The 24,749-nt window shown below is 36.2% G+C and overlaps 1 protein-coding gene across 2 annotated transcripts in view; it reads left to right on the plus strand.

Annotated features, from left to right (window-relative positions):
• Positions 1-22,371, plus strand: part of PLPP4 (phospholipid phosphatase 4) — a 187,523-nt gene extending 165,152 nt beyond the window's left edge. For both annotated transcript variants that reach the window (XM_081955958.1, XM_081955960.1), the window contains exon 8: positions 22,300-22,371. In XM_081955958.1, the coding sequence (XP_081812084.1) occupies positions 22,300-22,316 (17 nt within the window). In that variant the 3' untranslated portion in view covers positions 22,317-22,371. The remainder of the gene's footprint in view (positions 1-22,299) is intronic.
• Positions 22,372-24,749: the final 2,378 nt, after the last annotated feature.

Genomic DNA, 24,749 nt, shown 5'->3' on the forward strand with positions numbered 1-24,749 from the left:
AAGTTCAAAAGATTTATCTGTTACTCAAATGTTTCAAGCTATTATGCAGGGACAAAATGAGTTGAAAAAGGAGGTAGCAGATTTTAGAGATGAGCTTAAAAGTGCGCAGCAACAAATAAGAGAAAATAAACAGAGAATCAGTGTGCTGGAGGAGGACGCAGCTGTGCTGGGGGAGGAGGTTAAGGCAGTCCAGAAGGGGAATATAGAATTGGAAAATTTTATGGCAAAGATAGAACTTGAAAGAATGTCCTTCTTTCTCAGATTCCAGAATCTACTGGAGACAGAAGATGAAGATCTTAAGGATATTATGAGTACAATTTTAGCAGAATATATTAAAAGAGATAAAGAACAGTTGTGGTGGGATATGGATCTGGTTTATAGGATTAATTTAGCATATGCCAGAACACATAATGTTCCAAGGGAAGTACATGTTAAATTTCTTAGGAAGACCATGAGGGATGAGATTCTAGGGGCTCAGAGGGAGGGACCACTAAAATATAAAGATAAAGAAATTGCCATTCTTAAGCAAATTCTGAAAAAAATAAGAGATAAGAGGAGGAAGTATTCCTCCTTATCAAAGAAATTATATAATAAGGGAATTTGGTTTAGATGGTTATTGCCAGAAGGAATGCTGATCTTCTGGGAGGGAAACAGAATTAGAATTAACACAGTCGTGGAGGCAGAGGCATTCATTAAAAAACATTGTGCCTTCCTAGAGGACGGAAATATAAGAAGTAGTGAAAAAGGCGACAAAACACAGGACATGAAGAAGGGAGGGGCTGCGGCTCCACCTGGGGACAGGGGGGAGGGAACAATAATGGAAAGACTCAGGTCACAAAAATAAATATATCTGGAATATCATTTTAATTGTTGATATATTAGAAAGTGGCAAAAGAGATGATTGAACACATGGTTGATACAATGTATAATAAGATGCTGTTTCTGCTTATCTTTTATCTTTTTTTTTGTAAAAAGTTGTGAGAATTGGAGAGATTCCTACCTCTAGCACGATGGAGCTGGCAATTTTTTTTTTGTATATCCACCTACCCTTTCCCCCCAATTTTTTAAAAAACCAATAAAATTCTTTCAGAAAAAAAATTAAGTGAAGGAACATGACATCCCACAAGTATTTTCTCTATTGTTTTGTGTTCTTCTCCCATCCCATCTTTTTTGGAGGAATTATCTTAAATTCAGGTTGACTTCATTGGGACCAATATTGTTCCATAGAATTATTCATTTGGTAATGAAATGCTGTCTTGGATAATCGATGGTTTCAGGAAAAGAGTATGTATGTATGTATATGTGTGTGTCTGTGTGTGTGTGTTTGTTTGTGTGTGTGTGTGTGTGTGTGTGTGTGTGTGTGTGTGTATGTATATATCAAGGTTGAACTGTGGGGTCCTTCATATTCTCTGATTGTAATTGTTTGCTTGCAGACATTTTGTTACCTACCTAGGTAACATCAACAGGCCATCATCAATGGGTGGTTTGTAAAAACTGGCAATACAGCATTGCTAGATCCCATTCTCTGTCTTGGGTTAAGACATTAATCCTTATTTGCATTTTACAGAATCTCAGAAGATTAAGCTACTGGTGCCATGTTTCCATCTGATTAGGTGCCAGATAGAGATAGGCTAAGCCTGAGAGCTGGATGCATTTGGTAATATATTTTAAAAATGCTGCCTTCCATTTGTAAATAATCGGTTACTATTTCCAGTGCCATTGTTTGGGTAGCACCAAAGCAGCTGGATTTTTGGATGCAGAAACAGCTTTTAAAAAGCTTTTTTAGCTTTTTAATTTTAAAAGAATTGTTACACTAAGGCAGTGCTTCTCAATTATTTTCTGTCATGCCCCCCCTAGGAAGAAGAAAACATCCCCCCCCCGCGCGACTGTAAATAGTATCATTTGTCTATAAAATTGTTATAAGTACACCTCTGCATAACACTGTATCCTTATTAACGTATAAGAGAATAAAAAAAGAAAGAAATGTGGATCAATTTACAACAAAGAATAGCTTTATTAACTGTAGCAGAAAAGATTTAAAGGAGCACAGGATTTAAAGGAACACAATATTAAAAAAAACTTTAACCTGCAAAACAAAAATATATAAAATAATTTGAGCTGAGCCCCCCTTTACGGAGCCTCGCGCCCCCCCCTGGGGGGCCCGCCCCACTATTTGAGAAGCACTGCACTAAGGTGTTTAATTACAAAGTTCAATAACAAGCATACTTTGCCCACAGTTGCTTTATAGTTTGATCAAATAAAATATTAGGATTTTCCTCCACTACCCACTTTCTGTTGTATCAAAAAAACAATTTTTGTAACAATGCAGAAATATGTTCTTATTTTGTGTTGGATTTGTCTTGAATATTTTCCTCCATCATCTTTCCCATTAGATCGTGTAACAGCTTTGCTTCTAAAGAGGATGGCATCTACAATTTACCCTTCCAAATTTTGCTAGAAGAAAGTTGGTAAAGGAGAATAACATAAAATGCTTCACTGCCCAGAGAAAATTATGAAGTGAAAAGAGAAATCCACACACACAGAGAGACATTTTTGCCCATAAAAATCCAGATTTGTTCAGGCAATTTGATGTTTTACTATCTAGACAAGTACTTTCACTTAGCAATTTAAAAGCACATTATATCTTTCTCATACAAAGTGGCCCTTTTATGACTAGGGTCATTACAAAATGCTGACATTAAAACAGAGTTTCTTGAAGAGGTTGCTAAACCTCTTGATGTGTTAAAAGCAAAGGAACTTTTAAAAAAACCCTATTACGTCTTCATTTATGTTGTTTTGAATTCTACCTGAATAAAGTTTTACAGCCCATCAGCTAGTGCACTATTGAAATGTTCACGAAATGAACAGGTACTGGAACAGATCCAGGTAAAGCAAAAGGAAGTTGCAGCAGAAAGCAAGGAGATTGGATGCATTCCACACAACTACTTGACCGTGGTGTTTTTTCCTATATAGAATATTGGTTTATCCTGGTGCTCTTTTCCATGTCACAGCTGAAGCTTATCAATGAATCCATGGGAAGGAAAACTGGGCTTGATTCAATCTGAAAGTGAAGAAAATGACAAAGGGGTGGCTTCCTCCAGAATGCTGGTGATGAGACTTGATTATATATCATCATTCAGACTGCGCAAGAGATGCCGTGGACATTTTTAACTGGTATCTGCAAGCTGTGAGTATCTGACAAGGTGAAACAAGATCAGATTAAATGCTAATTGTCTATAAACACATGAGCACCAGTCCAGTAGTTTCTATTGCTCCCCATGTAAGACTTGGTTTGTGATTCAAAGATTCCCCTGGACTCATAGCTCAAGCAACAGCTGGAAGTTGTAGCCATTTGGGTGTTGAACAGCTTCAGCTGGTGCATCAGTTGTGGCTTTGTTTAGATATCAGTAACATCCCATTCATAACTCATTTGGTTTGCTGCCCTATGATCTACGTGGGGCTAGTTTTAGGCATCTACAGAAACTAAGAGAAGGTACAAAACATGGTGCTAAGAACAATTTTTCAAGTGTAGAATGGCATCCATATCAAAGTTGCTGCATTGTTCATTAGTATGCTAGACCCTGCTTGAAGTGCTATTTATTGTTTTTACAGCTCGACATGACACAAACAGAAAACATAGTCCATGGCGTGGTAGGACTGAATCTGCTCAAATCTGATGTTCTAGATAGGATCTGCTAAATGTCCTTTTTTGAGGAAGGAAGGAAGGAAGGAGGGAGGGAGGGAGGGAGGGAGGGAGGAAGGGAGGGAGGGAAGGAAGGAAGGAAGGATATAAAGCGTGACTTAATGAGCTTAACACATACATTTGTTGATTATTTTAATTCTGTTATTTTGTCATCAATATAAATAAAAAATATTGTTAAATATTAAAATTAGCTTGTGACAATAAAGCTTATCTTAAATATTTTTCTTTATTTACGTTTTTAAGATATTTCACCTTTCTTTCCTTTTCTTTGGAAAGCAGAAATTTAAAAGGAATATTTTTGTTTCTGCAACATTTTTGGTAGACGGGTGTTGTGCCTTTGATGTCAACTACTATCTCTTTAGTAGTATTTCTTTTGGATGGAAACATTGTTAATAATTTATGTTCTTTTTATTGTTTGCTGGTGTAATAAATGTAACAAAAGAGACCAAGCTTTATTTCTTTAGGGACCTGTCAAGATCGATATTAAGAACACATTGCTCTTTCTTTTATCTCATCAGAATTCCATGTTAGTACAAATCAGACAATGCTTCCTGATCCATAAATGAGTTGAATATGAAAATTGGTTTCCATCAGGTTAATTGGACCTGATGGGTCTGTTGCCATGCTAGCACATTTCCCAATACAGATTGGTTAGAGTGGCTTCTAGTGTTGCTGTTAAAAACTCATTAAAAAAGATAAAAGTACACAAATTTTCATTAACATTCATGTGCAGCTGGTCTTTAAGCATACATCTAAAATGCTAAAAGAAACATCCTGCCCCAAATCATAAGTTAAATAAAAATACTATTTACGGTATTTCCCTAAGTGGAGAAAATTGTGACTAGATTGCATATGCTTGGTCATTTTATTGTTCAGGTGCTAATTGCCAATTTATGACCTCCAGCCCATTTCTTTGAGTAATTATTTGAGTACTGTAACAATTGGACTTGAACTAGATAGCCTTCTAAAAGAAGCTATTCAAACCAGACACTTGACCCTGGATATTTTTAATTCCATTGTCCTCCAACAGCTCTTGAACCAGGGTCACTCTAAGCCTGGAAGATATATAGGACTCTGGAATGGTTATTTTGATATTGAACCAGTTCATTATTTCTAATCTGTTTTGTTCCAAACACTGAAATGGATTCTGTTCCAAGGACACAGTATTTCAATATTCATATTTTTTTAATTGAACCTAAATTTAACGCTTGCATCCTGAACTTGAAGTTAAAATGAGGTCAAGCCAACTGAAGTAGACATTGGTCTGAAATAAAATACATTGACAGATTTTTATTTGCACTGAATTGCAATGAAAAATTCCTTGACAAAAGGCACTTTAGAGAGCTATTTTGGCATCAATATACTTGGCACTTAGAACACCAAACAGCCCGCACTAAATTAAATTGGTGCGTCTACTGATCTGTCTTTTGTTCACTGTTTTTTAATGATGGTCAGAGCATGAAGCTCAGCCATGTCTCATTGAAAGGAAATATTTTGCTTTCAGAGAATTACAGGTTCAATCTTCAAGGTAAGATTTGAAGTTGTTCTGCCAAGTCCTTAGAAAACTGTTGGTGGTCAGCTTAATACTGAACTATGCGTCAGCCTCCGTAACATGTTAATAAGACAACTTTCATATGCAAGCTTAATGGGAATAATTGCAGTTCTTTTTAAGCTGAAGATTGCAGTTCAATTTTTTATTTGATATGGTTTAGTGAATTAAGAGAAATTATATTAACAATATATTAATATAATGTGACATATTTAGCTAGCTACAGGCTTTGACCATACTTGGAAATAGGTTTCATGGATTCAGAGAATGCTTAAATTTAATTCTAATGATAGAATTAGATCTACAAATTGAAAGGCTAGAATCCCATCTGATTGCTTCTAGAAACAATTAAAAGTTTTCTATAGCTGCTACCTATAGACAAAATAATAAGGTAATAAAGTTAACTAAGTGGCCATCTGTTGCATAGACATCAATAGCCTATTACGGTATTCAGCCAAAAATTATGCTACTATCTAGCATAACTCAAGGTTCCAGATTAGGGAATGGAGCTCTATACATTGTGTGTTTTATTGCACAATAGTTACATATTGAAACTTGCCATTCTGGAATAAATGCATTCTTTAAAAAAAACAGCTAGTTTATTAGAATTTTGTAGGAAGTTTGATTCCATCTATGTGGGTATAAATAACAGAATAGTTTTCTTATCTATTTTGTGTATTAATTGATACATGTAGGCCAGAAAAATTGTGTTATCATTAGTTACTTCTATTGTGACTGATTGCTATAGGTCCTTGGCATGTGCTCAAACTTTAATTAACATATTAATGTTCTCATTTCTCCCCTTTTAATGCTATCACATTTTCTTTCTTATCTGTTAGTCAGGCACCTGCACCTAAGAACAGAATTTCATCCTTGCTTCTTACTGAATAGTTAATTTTGCACCTTTTCTGGCACTTGCTAGTTTCTGGAATTTGTTACCTTTGTTCTTTTGGACATACAAAGGAAACTGGCTGATGTTTTATTAATTGAAAAGGATGCACACATAACAAACCAAGAGCGTGATCTGGATAATTTTCCTACATTGGAGTTACAAAACAACCTGTAAATGCTTTGAAGAATTGTGTAAGAAGTAACAAAGAAAAAAAATAAAATCTAGGATATTATTTGAATGAATTAAAGATCAAGAGTGTAAAAATTAAAAGGAAAGAATATAAAATTAGTTTATTTGATCAAAGTTAAAATAAATATTTGTTATCTCTGGTAACACTTAATGGACTTTTGCTGAGATCAGGACTAAGATGATGAGGTTTTATGGATTTATTTATAGATAAGGGATGGGATAATGGAAGAAGAGATCATTTGTTAAATTTATGTTTAAATTTACATTTTAAATTTAATACTTGTGAAAAGCGGGAGGTCACTTCTATATATTTTTTTCCTTACTATAATCTAATTTTTCTTTCTTTTTGATTTTTCTTCATAATTTTCTCTTTTATTTTCTAGACGTTCTATTTTTATCTTTCTTTTCTTCTTTTCTGATCTTTTATTTTTTTAGTTTGTATCTGTATTGTTTTAAATTGTAATTTAAATAAAATTACTATTTTAAAAAGCTTTAAAATAATGACTGCCTGGAAAAAAAAAGTCAAGTCATAAAAATATACTTTTTGGGAATTCTCAAGAGTTGAAGAATTTTCAGAACCATTTTTCCCCAATTACCAAGAAATGACTTTTTCTATTCCAATTTATAATTAACATAATTGTGCTCCAGAATTCCATTCTGCATAACTAGTGTTACATTTTCATTGTTCGGTAGCGTATAATATTGTAGTTGGGTCTTAACGTCATTTTCTTTCATCTTTACATTTTCCAGTAATTGCTAACAGGAGATGCTTCTCACAGCAGCATTATATCCCTACACATCCCATTCATCTTATTTGTGTGACAACAATAAGAGCATTCAGAGCAGATTTTATAGCTTGATACTAAGGAGGTTTTCCGGGTTACTTGCCTTAAGACTCAACTCATTCTGATTATGATAAATGTTGACAAGGGTATTTTTATATAGGTAACTTCTCACTGCTCTAGTGGAAAGTAAGATGGGTTATTCAGATATCTGTATTATTTCAAGTCAGAACATTTATATTTATATCCTTTTCTCATAGTTTGAGATTTCTTACGGTGTTCGGAACTTCCTAAATACATAGATACAGTTTATAGATATTATAGAAATAATAGAGAAACAAAGTTTTCTGAAAGGGGCAAAGAGAGAAATAGCCATATTCTAAGAGTGAATAGAATATTCTGCACCACCCTCAACCAGATACTTATGAATTACCCTTGTATAAATAGCATATTAGCCATTTTATTGCTGTTTGCATAGTTGCAAAAAAAATGCCAGGGTATTTTATAAAGCTGTAAAATAGTTGAACTAAGTAGTAACTTGGTATTAAGAGAGAAACAAACTTACTTTTAGTGTCAGGATTCCCTCTCCTGCATAGAAACCATTTGTTATATAATCAGCCTATTCACAAACCAGCTGCTAATGTAGTTTAAACTATCATCTAGTTTTTATCCATTTTTTCATCTCTGTCTTTGAGATTATGATGATGATAATGATGATGATGATGATGATGATGATGATGATGATGATAATGGTGGCAACAATGATAATGATGGTATTTTTATATGCTACCCAATTTCCAGAAACTATGGGCAGTTTAAAAATGTTAAAAACTTTTCAAAACAAAGCATAGTACAAAAACACTAAAACAGCACAAAAGAAGACAAGTTGTTTGCAAGAACAATGAATAAATTTAAAAATGAAGAGAACTATAATATGGCAAATGGACACAGAATATTATAAAGATGGTAAGCTTATTTTCTTGTTTTGTTTTTTTTAAAAAGAAACTGGATCTTACTAAATTTTGATCATTACTTCAGACTTCAATTGGTAAGTCCCACTGCAGGAAACTAAGTATTTTAAAATATGAAAAAGAATGATGAGATAATAATTCTTAACATGCAAATGTAAACATGTTGTTTAGCCAAAGCAGCTGCCTATATATATAGAGCGCCTATTCCCTCCACTCTATTTTTTTCTTGAATGGTTAAAAATATTTCTATTTCTTAGGTGCTATAATGCAACTTCTGAGATTGTCCAAGTAGGCAAGATCTGATTTACACATTAATCTAGTTGACATCTTTCTGTAAGAAGAAATTCACATAAGACAGAAAATAACAGGTAAAGTAGGTCTGGCAAAATGAAAAGGTATTCTTAAAATTACTATCTGTCCCCTTCCCCCATTCTATGGTTGTTTGAATTGAGCTATATTGTCTAAGAAGGGAGAACGCACTGTCAGACGTCCAGATTCAAAAGAGTTAATCACAATTCTACTAGCTTATCTGAGTAGCACACAGAATCAGGTAAATCTTAGAAACCTCTAACTGTAGGCAACCAATCAGGAATAAGAAGGTGCTTTATCTGAGCTGGTAAAAGGGTGAGGGCCAGCTCCATTTTGCTTTGTAGAAAAATGGAAAAATCAGAAGGAAATACCATTCATAGAAATGTGGAAGTAAAGATAAATTAGGATATTTCTCTTCATATACTTTATGGACTGACCTGATCTGTTTCTTAGTATACATAAGCCTATGTTGAGTTATTTTTTTTACAATGGAAGTGGATGTGCTTGTGCTTTATAATAAGTTAACGGCTGCTGGGCTCATAATCTTTTTATTTTCTTTATTTCAATTTTTAACTTTGAAACCTCTCCCTATTCCTCTCTCAAGGCAGTTTTAATTCCTGGAAACTCCATGGACTACTCCCTTTAATTTTCTTAACAAGATTTTTGAAAGAGGCTTGCCGCTGCCTTCTTCCATAGACCCGAGAGAGTGTGTGGCCCAGGTAGAAGTAGAATTCACATTCTGTGAATGTGAAGCTGAAGAAGTTTGCGGAGATGTCAGCAATAGCGCCACTTTCCAGGGAGAAGGCAAAAGATTCCAGAGAGGGGTCCAAGACAACAGACCGCACAATCCTGAACTGGATGGTGGAGTGAAATAAAAGGTTCAGGATAGCCACAGCCTAAACTATTACAATAGGGACACGATGGCTCAGTGTCTAAGACTCTGAGTTTGTTGATCAGAAAGTTTGGCTGTTTGGTGGTTCGAATCCCTAGCGCCGCATAATGGAGTGAGCTCCCGTTATTTGTCCCAGCTTCTGCCAACCTAGCAGTTTGAAAGCATGTAAAAAATGCAAGTAGAATAGGAACCACCTTTGGTCGGAAGGTAACAGCATTCTGTGTGCCTTCAGCATTTAGTCATACCAGCCACATGGCCACGGAGCGCTGGCTCTTCGACTTTGAAATGGAGATGAGCACTATAGTCAGGAATGATTAGCACATATGTGCGAGGGGAACCTTTACCTTTGAACTATTACAGGGTATATCTATTAGGTTTACAGATACAGATTTAGTCTGGTGAGTTTTCATTCAGTATAAGCAAAACAAATCCTGTAATTGAGTGAACCTCACTGTGTGGTCTTTAGGGCTTGGGACTGACATCTTTTCCTAGTTTCTAGCCTTAACCACTAAACCAAAGTCCCTCTCAACCTTAATCTATTTTATGAACAATTTCTAGTTTCAGTAGCCTCTTTATGAAAGGAGTTTTAGTCTGCCATGCAAACTAGGCTACCTGATAGCTCACAAAAAGGCAGGGAAAGAGAGAGACACAGAGAGAGGGGGGGAGGGAGGGAGAGAGAGAAGAGTAGGGTGAGATAATTTAATTATTTGTTTATAAATATATATGCTACTAATATCATTCTGCAAATTGACTCTGAATGGCTTATAATAAAAATATAAATATATTAGAATATTAACAACAGTAGATACAAAATTAAAAATCAAAGGTAAAGAAGGGTGTGGTGGTAGCATTTCCCTATTAGCCCATCAGTAGAGGTGATATTCAGCAGGTTTGACCAGTTCTGGAGAACCGGTAGCAGAAATTTTGAGTAGTTTGGAGAACCGGTAAATACCACCTCTGACTGGCCCCACGCCCATCTATTCCCTGCCTCCCGAGTCCCAGCTGATCAGAAGGAAATGGAGATTTTACAGTATCCTTCCCCTGTCATGCCCACCAAGCCACACCCACCAAGTCATGCCACACCCATCAAGCCATGCCCACGGAACCCATCAAACCATGCCCACGGAATTTGAATCCAATCACTGCCATCTCCAACATAGTGTGTGCCCATCGACCCCAACACCACCAGCAAAGTCAGGTTTTAGCGCACTTCCAGAAGGTCAAACAAGTGCGGGCAGACAATATCTGTTTGGCCTTCTGGAAGTAAGATGTCCCCCTAAAAGTAGGGGACACATTAGAAAATTATCTCCTTCTAGATCCCACCCACCAAAGTCTTTGACCAATGAAGTCTATACCATGTCTCTTCTGCCTGAACCAATGGGGCAGGACTATCACATTGGAATGAGACAGTTCCTCAGATAAGAACCTGGAGTCGCCTCTAAGCAAAATGGGTGGCGTATAAGTTGAATTAATGAATTAATATTAATATTAATTAATTAACCTAGTCCCATTATATGAAGTTGGTTCCTTCTAGAGAAAGATGCAGGGATGATAATTTTATATAAAGGATGGTGTTGGCACTGTTCAAACAGACTAGCCCTTCTCATTGCTGGCTGATGGAAGAATTGGGAAAGGCTTAGGGATACCACTTGATCGAACCAGAGGAGCCAACCTATCACAGCCAAACAGGTATAAATATACACTCCTTTACAAATCTTTTATCGGAACTGCAGTACAGTGTGGAATTAAAGTAAATGTAGTCTAAGAAAAAGGATCAAGAACTTAAGAGGGAAAACTTCCCAAATATTGTATGTGAGGTGGTGGTGGGGTTCAAATAATTTAACAACTGGTTCTCTGCCCTAATGACCAGCTGGATAGGTGGGGCTCGATGGTCATGTGACTATGTGGGCATGGCCAACTCAATGTCACTCAGGTCGAGGGGCCTTAGCTGTTACAATGTAGTAAGGGTTAACCGGAGAGGCAGTTTCTGTAAGCAGGGCAATAAAGATTAGGCTAGAAACAACATCAGAATGTTTCCTTCCTGCCTTCCTTACAGGATTAGCCCTGTAAAGTGGAAAAAAGCAAAATGAGATTTCTTCCAACAACCAATTCTTTGAACTGTTCAGAAAGTTAACAACCGGTTCTCTCGAATAGGTGCAAACTGGCTGAATCCCACCACTGATGTGAGCACTATACAAGTATGGAAAGCAAAAATGTTGGAACATAGTTGTTAACATTCCAATTCATTATACAACAAATATGAAACCCATTTAATAAATCAATATTAAGAAAATTGTAAAACCATTCTAATGTACTATAATATAAATAATAAGCTACATCATGAAATATGACAATAAAAAATTTTAATCCTATTTCACATGAAACCACCAACAATATATCATAATAGATATCATATTTATATTACAACCAAATGTTTTTGTTATCCACAAAAGCACACGTTTATATAAAAAATGTGTTATTTTACCATAACTAAATTTGTAATATTTAAAAATTATATCCATATTCTTGATATTTCACATAGTATATGATGACATTAATTAATAAGTACTTAGTTTGATTTTGATTTTTTAAATTAGTTAATGCCTGATTAGTTAATACCTTTCAAGGGACAGTTAAAATAATGTTTTTGCTATCAACGAATCTTGTATGTTAATGCATCTATTTCTTCTGACATTTTTGTTCCATTTCAGTTTTATGTTAATAGCCTCTTTTTCTTGAATTCTCTCCCAGTCTGTATTAATTAATTCAGCTACAGGCCTGCATTTGTGAGCTGAAGCATAGGTGGCACTTAAGTTTGTTAAATACTCTCTTTCGTACACTGAAACTAAATTGCTTATTTTGATGTCATATTCAGTGTAGGGTGAAGCACTGGTGAAAAAGAAATTTCTTGGTGGCCATAAAAATCACAGCAATGGGAAATTAATCTTTTCATTCATCAGCACCTCAACTGATCACTGGAGATAATCATGTAACATTTCATAGGCAGATGACATTCTATGAGGTTTAATTAAGCAGCATTTATAATACTACAGTTGCCATGGTTAATTGAGAAAAGATGTGTACTATTTTAATGTCAAATCAGTTTAAAGTTTTAGAACCTTCAGTACAAAGTGATGTTTCATCACAATATTCATGTAGGGTTGGAAAAAATAATTTCTGAACTTTTAAGTTCATAAAAGGAATTAAAGTAAATTCTATACATAGTTCAGTTTCCAATTTGCAGATAATTATTGCTCCTATAAAATAGTCATGCTTTTAAAATATAAGTATGTAAGGGATATGCAAATAAAATGTGATTCAATTGATATAACCATTTAGTATACCAGTATATTCTAGTACAGCTAAAAAATATGTATAATTTGAACCAATATTTTATATATTTAATATAAAAATCTATAATTTGGAGTAATAATTTACTATAGTTCTGATTGATATATTAGCCCACCTCGCCTTTCTTAATATGTACTGTTATCTGAACTTATATACATTTGAAAAGTCAAATGTTTTCTCATAAAATTTGGGAAAATATGAAGTCTTAAATACCTACATTCTCTTCTGCTGTATTAAAAATTTCCCATTACTAGAGGCACAACTTTATTCCTAGAGGGCAATAAAATGATTCTTTCCATTACTGAAAGCAAGTTCATGTATAGAAAATGAGGAAGGAATATTGTAGCACTTATAAAGTTATTAATTAATTTTACAGTGATTGCAGTGATTTTCTTATGGTACAGATTATATTGCTGCTTTTGTATTTCCACATTAATACACTGTTTTGCATCTTTGAATAATTATGGATTATTCATGTCAGGCTAAATTTTTGTTTCTGTATACATAGCAACTCATAATCATTTAAAGTACTTTGGAAGAGAGAAGGAAAATCTGGTGCCTAGAGGTATCTCTGTCCCAGCTGACAACTTCCTTGGAACTCAAAATAGATTCTGTTTTAAAGGATGTTAAATATATACAGTATATGTCAACATGAAATTGAAAGCCGGTATGTGTCTAAGCAAATCCCAAGCAGTCATTTCTTTATTTTGAAGAATGTGTAACGGTATGTGGAACTGTCCTTGGGAGACAGGAGGGACAATCACAGATGGGACTACCGGGAAGTAAAGAAAGGAAGGAAGAGAGCAGAGGAAGCGTATCAGAAGGATTTTCCCAAGTTTTCCAGAATAAAAGGAAAGGAGGGAAGAAATACCTTTAGTCTTGCAAGATTCTGTTAATATAACTTTACACTAAAGATAGAGGTGGTATTCCTAGGTGTGTACCTTATCTGGACTATCTTGCAGGACTAACAGAAGGTTTTTGAGTCTTGAGACATTGGTCAGGCATTGTTTGAAAAGCAATAGTTGTAACTGACTGCAGTCCTTTTCTTCCATAATGTCACAGTGAGCTCACACTCAAAGAAGGAGATCAACAATGAGCAACCTGCTCCAAATGAATCACTGCATGAGGACCTGCAGAGAGTTGAGGCAGGACCGTCAGTTGATCAACATGACTTGAATTGAGATCTTGAAAAGCTGTCCCTACAGCCCTGTCCTCATTCTTTTCTTTGCCTTTATCCAATAGCAAGAGAAATGAAAAAGGAGGTGCATGATAGAAATAGCATCTTATGGCATGACTTGGGGCAGTGATGGGTTTCAATTTATTTTACTACTGATTCGCTCTTGCACACACGTGAACGCTCGCGCAATGCTTCTGCACATGCGCAGAAGCATCTGGGCAGAGCCTCCCGCTGCCGCCACTACCGGTTTGCCCAATCCAGGACAAACCAGCAGAGACCCACCTCTGACTTGGGGATGTTCTGAATATCAAAATAGATCTTAGCGGCTCCACTCATGAGAACCTTTAGCCTTATTTTTGCAATCTCTAAGTTATTTCAAGATCACACTTGTAAAATGGTAGCTACTCAAAATTATTGATTAAAATCACTTATTTTCAGGAGCATGAAGTAAGCGGTACATCAGAAGCATGAAGATTCTCAGGCATCACCTACTTTATTGCACTAGGGGAGACATGATAGCAGTGTTCCAATATCTCAGGGGTTGCCACAAAGAAGAGAGAGTCAAACTATTCTCCAAGGCACCTGAGGGTAGAATAAGAAGCAATGGGTGGAAACTAATCAAGGAGAGAAGCAACTTAGAACTAAGGAGAAATTTCCTGACAGTTAGAACAATTAATCAATGGAACAGCTTGCCTCCAGAAGTTGTGAATGCCCCCAACACTGGAAGTCTTTAATAAGATGTTGGATAGCCATTTGTCTGAAATGCTATAGGGTTTCCTGCCTAAGCAGAGGGTTGGACAAGAAGATCTCCAAGGTCCCTTCCAACTCTGCTATTGTATTGTATTTTCCAGATCATTTTTTTAAATAGCTGAAGGTATTAAAACTCATTCAGTTTGCATCACCAGCAACCTGTTCTGCATTCATTATGAGAGAGAAGAGAGAGAAATGTTACTAATCCTTGAACTAATACAAAATAAGAGAAAGTGGTAGGATTTTGATGGAAGGGATGACCAGTGTACTTTTCAGAATACAAGAGACTAGTGGAGATAGGTGCTACTCTTAGTTCTTCTAAACCTCCATTTAGTTTTAAACAAATTGACAATATTTTTCTGATTAGAAAGAAGATCCTATGACAAATTATAGAAATACAGAGTGTGGATTTATCAAGATTAGACAATGGCAATCTCATCCAGCACCGGGTTTTCAAATCTGCCTAGCCAAATCCCTTGGCAGGCAAACAATAGGTTCCAACATTCTTTTTTTGATAGTGATTGTCTTCCAAATCACTTTTTGATTCCTGGCAACCACAGAGATTTTCTCCATGACATACCTTGCCTGTTGTAGGAAACATGAAATTCCAACTTTGGAGTGAATACATTATAGGAGGATATTCACATTTCTAGAAGTAAAAAACCCCCACGATTGCTATTCTTTATTTAAGTCTTTTCTAACGCATCCTTCTTAGTAATATAAAGTAAATTAAAACTTGTAATGATTTAGCCATTTACATCCATTTACAAATAATGCCCTGGGTAAATCTATTTGTTTACTTAATGAACTCTCAGAAATGGTTTTGAAAAAGCTGTGGCTTAATAGAACACTTGTAAGCCATCATGTTTATGGATTATTTTCTCTGGGCACCTTATTATGTTACCTATGGTCCTGCAATGCCTAGTAATCATCGATGATAGATGAGCACTTAATTTTGGATAAAAATAATTAAGAAAAAGAGTGTTGCCAACATATTTAAGATGCAAAACACATCTGTGTCCTACAGTGTGTTAATGTCAAGGTACAGAAATACAAAAGCAGCAAAATAATTTGTGTCATGAGAAAACATAATAATTATAACATTAATAATATTTTAAGACTGCAATATTTCTTCCTCATTTTTCTACACATGAAGTTGTTTTAAGTCATGGAAGGAATAGTTTTATTGCCCTCTAAGAATAAAGTTGTGCCTCTCCTAGTGGCGAACTTTTCAAAGACTCTCCTTTAATAAATGCAGTATCCATTATAATTAAATTTGGAATCCCACAGGTTGAGAGTTTTTATAAAACCTTTGAACAGGGAGATGGAAGAGAATGCCAGGTGAATCTTAACTCTTTTTTTTTTTTACAATGAAGTTTTGAACCACTTGAGGATAATATTGAGATAGAATATATCCAATCCCTGTCAAGACTTTACACATATCCAGCACAAGCGGAAAATTTTATTCTGTAAGACTTTCTATTTTTTTTAAAGAGCTGCCTCTTGAGAAGGAATATGGCCTATTTCCAAGAGAAATCAGAGAATTTGGGGTTAACACATTCAGAGAGAAAAAAGAGCCCATGAATAATTGCTATCCTTTGTACAACAAAATAAATATATAATGGGGTTCCTGCCTAGAGTTGAACTAAAAACTCTTAGGAAGTATCTTAAGAATAAGAATCCTATCCCTTAGCTCTTGGAATGTTTATGATCCTCTTTTATTGGTGGTTCTGGGAATATTGGAAGTAAAAGGAAACATGACATGTAGTTATCTCATTCCCTGGTATATCATATAGTTGGCAAGATAGCACAATATGTGCAAAAATGTTGCACTTAGATTTATTCTACAGCTATCAGAATAAATGAGAAAAAATGTTATTTCCCTCTACCATCTTCTAGCACAGTGGTTCTCAACCTTCCCAATGCTGCAACCCTTTAATACAGTTCCTCATGTTGTGGTGACTCCCAACCATAAAATTGGTGTCTCGGTTCCTAAGACCATCGAAAATATGTGTTGTCCGATGGTCTTAGGCGACCCCCAAAGGGGTCCCGACCCACAGGTTGAGAACCACTGTTCTAGCAAGTCAATTATTTTGGTAAATAGTTGACCAATAAATCTATCATCCCCAGGGATAATTATAGATAAGAATATTCTATAATAGAACATTTTAATGAATGTTTTCAGGTATGCTAAACCTAATGCAGTGGAAGCCAATGTATTTGTAGACTCAAATTTAGTCCTTTGAAGTTTTAGGAGCTTGTGGGCTGGGGTACAAACTAATAATTTAATGACATGTAACTGAATTTGTGGCATCATATGCACTTTTTATTTAATTATTTCTGAAGGAAATAAAATAGAGGTTATAAAATAGAGAATGCACTTCTCTGTAACGACATTCCAAATTATATTATGTGAGATATCAGAATGCATATAGATACAAGGGATATAATGAAGTCCAAACAAACAGATTTTGCTACGATGTCATTAAAAAGCTCAGGTATTTGTCTCACACTCTCCGGGTATTTTCACAAAATTGTGCTTCATTCATTTGCATTCTAGCCACTTTTTAGATTCTAGGTGACTTACAATCATAAAACATAATAATTGAAACAGCATACAAACAAATGATATTGCATAACTGGTTCCTAATATTGATGACTGCCTTAAGGCTCTTGACTCTAACAGTCCTGAGGCAGAGCCAGTTTTTATTGCCTTCTTAAATGCTAAAAGAGTAGGATCTCTGGATGTATGTTGTTCCCAAGGGAAGGGGTTGTAATTGGGAATATTATTATACTCTATACCAGTGATGTCTAACCTTTTCCAGACTGAGTGCCCAAAGTGCCCGTGCACACCCAAACCTCCAAAATGCAATGAACGCAAATACCCCCGCATGTGTCCTGGGCCCCATGCATGCAAGCATACCCCCTGCACACACCCTGCATACCGCATGACCCTGTGTACACATGGCAGAGATCTGAAGAGCAGCTGGCTGGTGGGAGATGCGTGCGCATGCATGACAGAGCTGAACTGGGGGAAACAGCTCGCGTGCCATCAGAGAGGGTGCTGCGTGCCACCTCTGGCATGCATGCCATAGGTTCGCCATCATGTCTCTATACTCAATAATGCTAGATTATAGTATTATACTTTATTCATTAAACATGAAACTCAGAAATGCATCACAAATATCATTGACTGGTGCTAATGGTTGATACAGGTTGCTGCCAGCATCCTAACTATCAACCTTCTTAAAATATAAGATGTTCCAAGTAGCACAGTTTTTTGCAGTTCCGCTGGTGTTATTGTAGGGAGCTGCAATTTGTTGATGTATCTTATAAAATTCTTGGACATGGTACCAAGTGCCCCAATGACAATGGGTATCATTGTTACATGCTTCATCCATAATCAGGTATTTTGATGGTCAGGTCGTGGTATTTCGTGATTTTTTCCAGTTCTTTTTCTTCGACCCTGGCATCTCCTGGTACAACCTTGATATCTGTTGTGTTCAAATGATGATGATGATATTATTATTATTGCATCAACAGAATTGTATCACAACGGCCAGTTGTTTCGCCGGATTTGGCATTAATTACTAGTCGGGCCCCACCCAGGGGCCTAGGACGTCGTAACGTATTTTCGTAATATGCGTGCGGATCCAAGCAGTGCGGCCTTTTGCATTTGACTGATGGTGATTTTGTCAATTTTTAACTGTTTTAAATGTAATTCCAGTGCTTTTGGAGTAGCACCCAGTGTGCCGATTACCACTGGAATTACCACTGCTGGTTTGTGCCATAATCGTTGGATTTCAATTTTTAAGTCCTGGTATTTCGCGACTTTTTCATGTTCCTTCTCCTCGACCCTGCTATCACCTGGTATTGCGATGTCTATGATTGTAACCTTACTTTTCTCAATCAGTGTGATGTCTGGTGTGTTATGCGCTAGTATTTTGTCTGTTTGCATACGAAAATCCCACAGGATCTTGACCATCTGATTTTCGGTGACTTTTTCAGGCTTATGTTCCCACCAGTTTGTTGTTGTTTTAATATTATAATTTTTGCACAAATTCCAGTGGATCATTTGTGCTACTGAATTGTGCCGCAATTTATAATCAGTCTGCGCGATTTTTTTACAGCAGCTGAGTATGTGGTCAACAGTTTCATCAACTTCTTTGCAGAGTCTGCATTTGGCATCATCAGAGGATTTTTCGATTTTGGCCTTAATGGCATTTGTTCGGATAGCTTGTTCTTGCGCAGCCAGGATTAGTGACTCTGTTTCTTTCTTTAATGTACCTGTTGTTAACCATAACCAAGTTTTTTCACTGTCCACTTTATCTTTTTTTTTCCAGAAATTGACCATGTAATGCTTTGTTCTGACAACTCTCCATTCTTGATTTTATCACATCTTTTCTGTATTCTTGTTTCGTCTGTTGGGCCTTCAGTAGATTTTTGTTCTTTACTTCGATTAATAGATGTTCTTGACTTTCTTTTAAATAATCAGCCAGTGCATGTTTTTCTTCTTCAACTATTTGCTTCACTTGTAATAATCCTCTGCCACCTGATTTTCGGGGCAGGTATAGTCTATCAGTGTCACTGCGTGGATGTAAACTGTAGTGCATTGTCATTAGTTTCCTGGTTTTTCGGTCCAAAATGTCCAAATCAGCTTGTGTCCAGTTAACTATACCAGCTGTGTATCTTATAACTGGTATTGCCCAGATATTTATGGCCTTGATTGTATTTCCACCATTTAATTTAGATTTCAAAATTTTCCTAACTCTGTTGGTGTACTCTCTCCTGACAATAGTTTTTACTTCTCCATGTTTGATGTTATCCAACTGCAAAATGCCTAAGTATTTGTAGGCTTCATTTTTGTTGCATTTAATTAGTTGGCCATTGGGCATTTCAATTCCCTCATACGTAGTGATTTTGCCCCTTTTTATGGATACAGTGGCACATTTTTCCATGCCAAACTGCATTGAAATATCGGTGCTGAATACTTGGACTGTGTTTGTCAATGATTGGATTTCTATTTCTGACTTTCCATAGAGTTTCAAATCATCCATATATAATAAATGTGAAATTTTTTCAGCTTCTTTGGCTGTTTGGTAGCCTAATTTCATTTTTTTTAAGATTACTGATAGTGGGATCATCGCGATGATGAAGGGAAGAGGTGAAAGTGAATCACCCTGGAAAATTCCTCGCTTGATATTGACCATTCCATAGTTTTCATTCCCTACTGCCAACTCAGTTCTCCATTGTTTCTTCGCCTTTTCAGTGAAGGATGTAATATTTTTACTAATGCCAGTTGTTTCTAAGCATTTTATGATCCAACTATGTGGCAATTAGTCGAATGCTTTTTTATAATCAATCCAGACCATATTCAAGTTCGTTTTTCTTTTCTTACAATTTTCTAATATCATTTTATCAATTAGGAGCTGATCTTTTGTGCCCCTACTCCTTTTGTTGCCTTTTTGCTCTACTGGCAAGATGTTGTTTGCTTCCAAATAATCCATAATGTTATCTGCAATAATGCCTGTGAGTAATTTAAAGGTTGTTGGCAAGCATGTTATTGGTCTGTAGTTTTCAGGTATTGTTCCTTTAGTTGCATCTTTCTGAATCAAGTATGTTTTTCCAGTTGTCACCCATTCATCAATTTGACCATTTTGTAAAATTTCATTCAGTTGCCTGGCCAACATTGCATGTAAACTGGTCAGATATTTGAGCCAGAAACCATGTAATTGGCCCTTTCCAGGTGATGTCCAATTCTTTACTTTTTTTACTCGGTTTTTGACCATCTCAGTTGTTATTTCTAATACTTGCATTTGTTTATTACCAATGCTTTCCTCAAAGTCATGTATCCACTTTGCTTCCTTATTGTAGTCCTTTGCATTTTCCCACAATTCTTTCCAGAATTCAGCTGTGGCCTGCTTTTCTGGTTTTTCACTTTTGGTGTCACCATTCACATTAAGACTTTGATAAAAACGCCGTTGGTCTGATCAAAATTGTTGATTTTGTTTATATTGAATGATTCGTGCCTCATATCTCTCAATTTTTCTAGCTGTTGCTGTTATCTGCTGTTTTACAATCTCTACAGCTTCATTGATGTTTCTTGTATCCAATCTATATCTTCTGATTAGCTGATCTATGATTTTTCTGTTTTAAAGCCGTTACTCATGCATGTTCTTTAAGTTGCTAGCATCTGCCCTTAATTTTTTGACTTTTTGTTCTAATCGGATTTTCCACTTTGGCTTTGATGCTTTTTCCATTATGTGATTAGGTGCTTTGATTTTAATGCCTAGTTGTTGTTTTTTTATATTATTATTATTATTATTACTATTATTACTATTATTACTATTATTACTATTATTACTATTATTACTATTATTACTATTATTATTATTATTATTATTATTATTATTATTATTATTATTATTATTATTATTATTATTATTATTATTATTATTATTATACAATTGTATCACAGTGGCCAGTTGTTTCACCGGATTTGGCATTGATTACTAGTCAGGCCCCACCTAGGGGCCTAGGACGTTGTAACTTTTATTATTATTATTATTATTATTATTATTATTATTATTATTATTATTATTATTATTATTATTATTATTATTATTATTATTATTATTATTATTATTATTATTATCAGAATTGTATCACAGCGGCCAGTTGTTTCGCCAGATTTGGCATTAATTACTAGTCGGGCCCCACCCAGGGGCCTAGGGTGTCGTAACGTATTTTCGTAATATGTGTGCGGATCCAAGCAGTGCAGCTTTTTGCATTTGACTGATGGTGATTTTGTCAATTTTTAACTGTTTTAAATGTAATTCCAGTGCTTTTGGAATAGCACCCAGTGTGCCGATTACCACTGGAATTATTATTATTATTATTATTATTATTATTATTATTGTTGTTGTTGTTGTTGTTGTTGTTGTTGTTGTTATTATTATTATTATTATTATTATTATTATTATTATTATTATTATTATTATTATTGTTATTATTATCTCTCTCTACACACACACACACACACACACTCTTGATCCCCTGCTGTAAATTCCCAGGGGGTGAGAATCTACAGCACTATTTTTATCATACATTGGATTAGCACTTCTACTGGAAATAGAAGTAGACCTATAAATTGGAGTGGATTGGAAAGGATCCAGATAATCGGATTCATCCAATGCCTTTTTAACATGCCCCTCGGCAGTTTCTCTCTACCCTTCCTAAAACATAGAGGCTAGAGAAGGGATAATGGTTATCTACAATTGGCCAGGTTGGTGATGGGATACGGCTGACTAAACCATTGCTTCTTTCATGAAGATCTTTTCTGAGTCTGTGATCACCACCTTCTGAACCCAGGCCCTTTTCCAGCCAGGAAAGACATCATTCCAGCCCACAGATTGTAGGCCACTGTTCTGTCCTTCTAAAGTGTCATAGACTTGTAGTCCCATAAAATTTTGAAATGAATCTTTGCCCATTCAGCATCCAACTGAAAGTGTATATGAGGGCATTTGTTTGAAAATACTTAGAAAAAATGGTCAAGGAAGCCAGCCTGGCTCTTACAATGCAGCAGTGCCAGAGAGGGAAGAAGTAACAAGGCTGACAGATAAGCTTCTGCTGAGGCAATAAATATATCAAATTATTGATGTTTATTGTCACTTGTATGCTTGAATGAGATATTATATCTCTATCCAATCACATTCACTTTTCATTTTTCATCAGATTATTCCAGGCAGTGAAAGTTGGAACTGCCTGTGTACCATACAGCCAACAGACTTCCAAAAGTAAAGGAACACTTTCATGTTAGCGTGAATTTGACTGTTATAATCATTGCTAAATGATGATTTCGAAAATATATGTACTCATATGATGAATTTTAATTCAAGTGGTTTTACCGCTGACTTGTCAATGACAAGTTTGTTTTTAATGCTTTCTTTCATTGTATTTTCTTTTCCTTTTAGTGAACCAATTGCAATAAATGTGAAATATTTTCTGTTTAGTCCTGACTTCCAAACTTTTAATAATTGTTCAGAAAAATATTATTTCAATATGGACTAGAGCAGTGGTAGTCAACCTTTATCTACCTACCGCCCACTAATGGATCTTTCTTGATGGAAAAATTTCCTTACCGCCCACCAGTTTTTGCGCAAGTGCAGAATATTTTTTAGAAAGGAGGGTGTTTTTTAAAAAAAGAAATGTACATACATTTATCTTTTTATTTCTACTTTATGCATGTTTATAATGTTTTTAACTTTATAAAGTTTAATTAGAAAACAATAAAGTAAATTGAAATTAGCTTTACTAGTAATTAATGAGATCTTTGAGGCTGATGCTGCGAGACTAAATATTTGATATCTGGTTCGATTTTCGTGAGGAACAAATGAAGGTCTCCTCTTTTGGTGCTTTTCCTTTTTATCTCCTTTTTTTTTATCTTCCTTAGGGCTATGTACAAAAGTAAGGCTGAGCTAGTTAGCCCACTTATTATTATTAGCCAACAACAATTCTCTCCTGCCTTTTCTTTCTCCTATTTTGCAACTGCTCTGTTCCGCTTCTGCCTGTCCCTGCTATCAGTTTCTACTCGACTTCTCCTCCTCCTCCTTTCCCCACAACCTCACTCCCTTCTAGCAGTGATGATGTTACCTAGTTTGGTAATGAAATGTCTGTAAGAAAACCACAAAGCTTGGAAAGCAGCAAGGATCCCCTATCCCCCACCTCCTCTTTCTCCCTTTCATTCTCCTTTTTGTCTTTTCTGCTCCTTCCCCCCCCCAGCTCAGAAAGCAGCAAGGATCCCCTATCCCCCACCTCCTCTTTCTCCCTTTCATTCTCCTTTTTGTCTTTTCTGCTCCTTCCCCCCACCCCAAGCTCAGAAAGCAGCAAGGATCCCCTATCCCCCACCTCCTCTTTCTCCCTTTCATTCTCCTTTTTGTCTTTTCTGCTCCTCCCCCCCCTTCTAGCACTTCACCAGCTCAGGCGCGACCAGAGAAGTTTCTCTTCTCAGAAATGTCTTCAGTGGACCGGTGAGGAGCTGAGGAAACTTCTCCGGTCGCGCCCGAGCTGGTGAAGCGCAGGCAAGCGCCGTCCCATCGCCAGGGAAACAGTGAGTGAGGCGAATCACGTGGTTGCTCAGATCACACGGGCGCAGCCCGACCGGAGGTTTCTCTTCTCAGAAATGTCTTCTCGGGCTGCGCCCGTGTGATCTGAGCAACCACGTGATTCGCCTCACTCACTGTTTCCCTGGCGATGGGACGACGCTTCTCGCGCGCATTAGTTCAAAAGGAGGTTTTAACCTCCGAAATCCCCACCGCCCACCTGAATCCCAAAATGCCCACTAGTGGGCGGTAGGGACCAGGTTGACGACCCATGGACTAGAGCAATGTCAATAATGATGCAGTTGTAGAATTAGAATATTAATACACTTAAAGGGGGTACTTTAAAATGTGAACATAAGTAACTTTGGGTATCTGGATTATTTTGTATAAAAACAAACCCTTTGATTATATTGATCTGAATAATAGTATTTAAGTTGCATTGGTCCAAAATCAGAAGTTTGATTAGTATGAATTTTACTTCCTTTCAATTTTTATGTAAATTTAAATTATTACATTTGATTCATATTTCTATACAAACATATACAAATTTATATGCTGTTATTCAGTTATTAAAGATTTTAGTTCTGGTTTTTTCCCCCCTTTATATGTTGTTTACCCTCAGACAATACAAACAAATAAGCACAAAAACCTCTGATCATGTAATTTTGTTTTTTAACTTTTAAAAATAAGTTCCTCATCTGAAACATAGTATTCACAAGGGGTCCTGTCAAACTGGCAAGGCATGGTTATTTTTCCCCCTTAGTATTTCTGATTTGGTTTTAAGCATCCCTGTTTACTAGAGCAGTTATCAGGATTTCAAGTAATATGCATCAGCATATTTGCATCCCAAACCTTCTATATGTACCTGTGATGGTGAACTTGTGGCAGGTGTGCCACAGGTGGCCACAGAGCCCACTCTGTAGGCACGCCAGCAGTTGTCCCAACCCAGCTCCATTGTGCATACATGCGTGCCTCCCGCTGGCCAGCTGGTCTTAAGGTCTTTGCCATGAATGAGCAGGGTGCGGCTCATGCGGGGGCCTGGCCTGCGCATGTGCAGGAGGAGGCTCACATTGCATGTTGTGG

Source organism: Natrix helvetica (assembly GCF_964273705.1).
Source record: "Natrix helvetica genome assembly, chromosome: 5".
NCBI classification, from domain to species: domain Eukaryota; kingdom Metazoa; phylum Chordata; class Lepidosauria; order Squamata; family Natricidae; genus Natrix; species Natrix helvetica.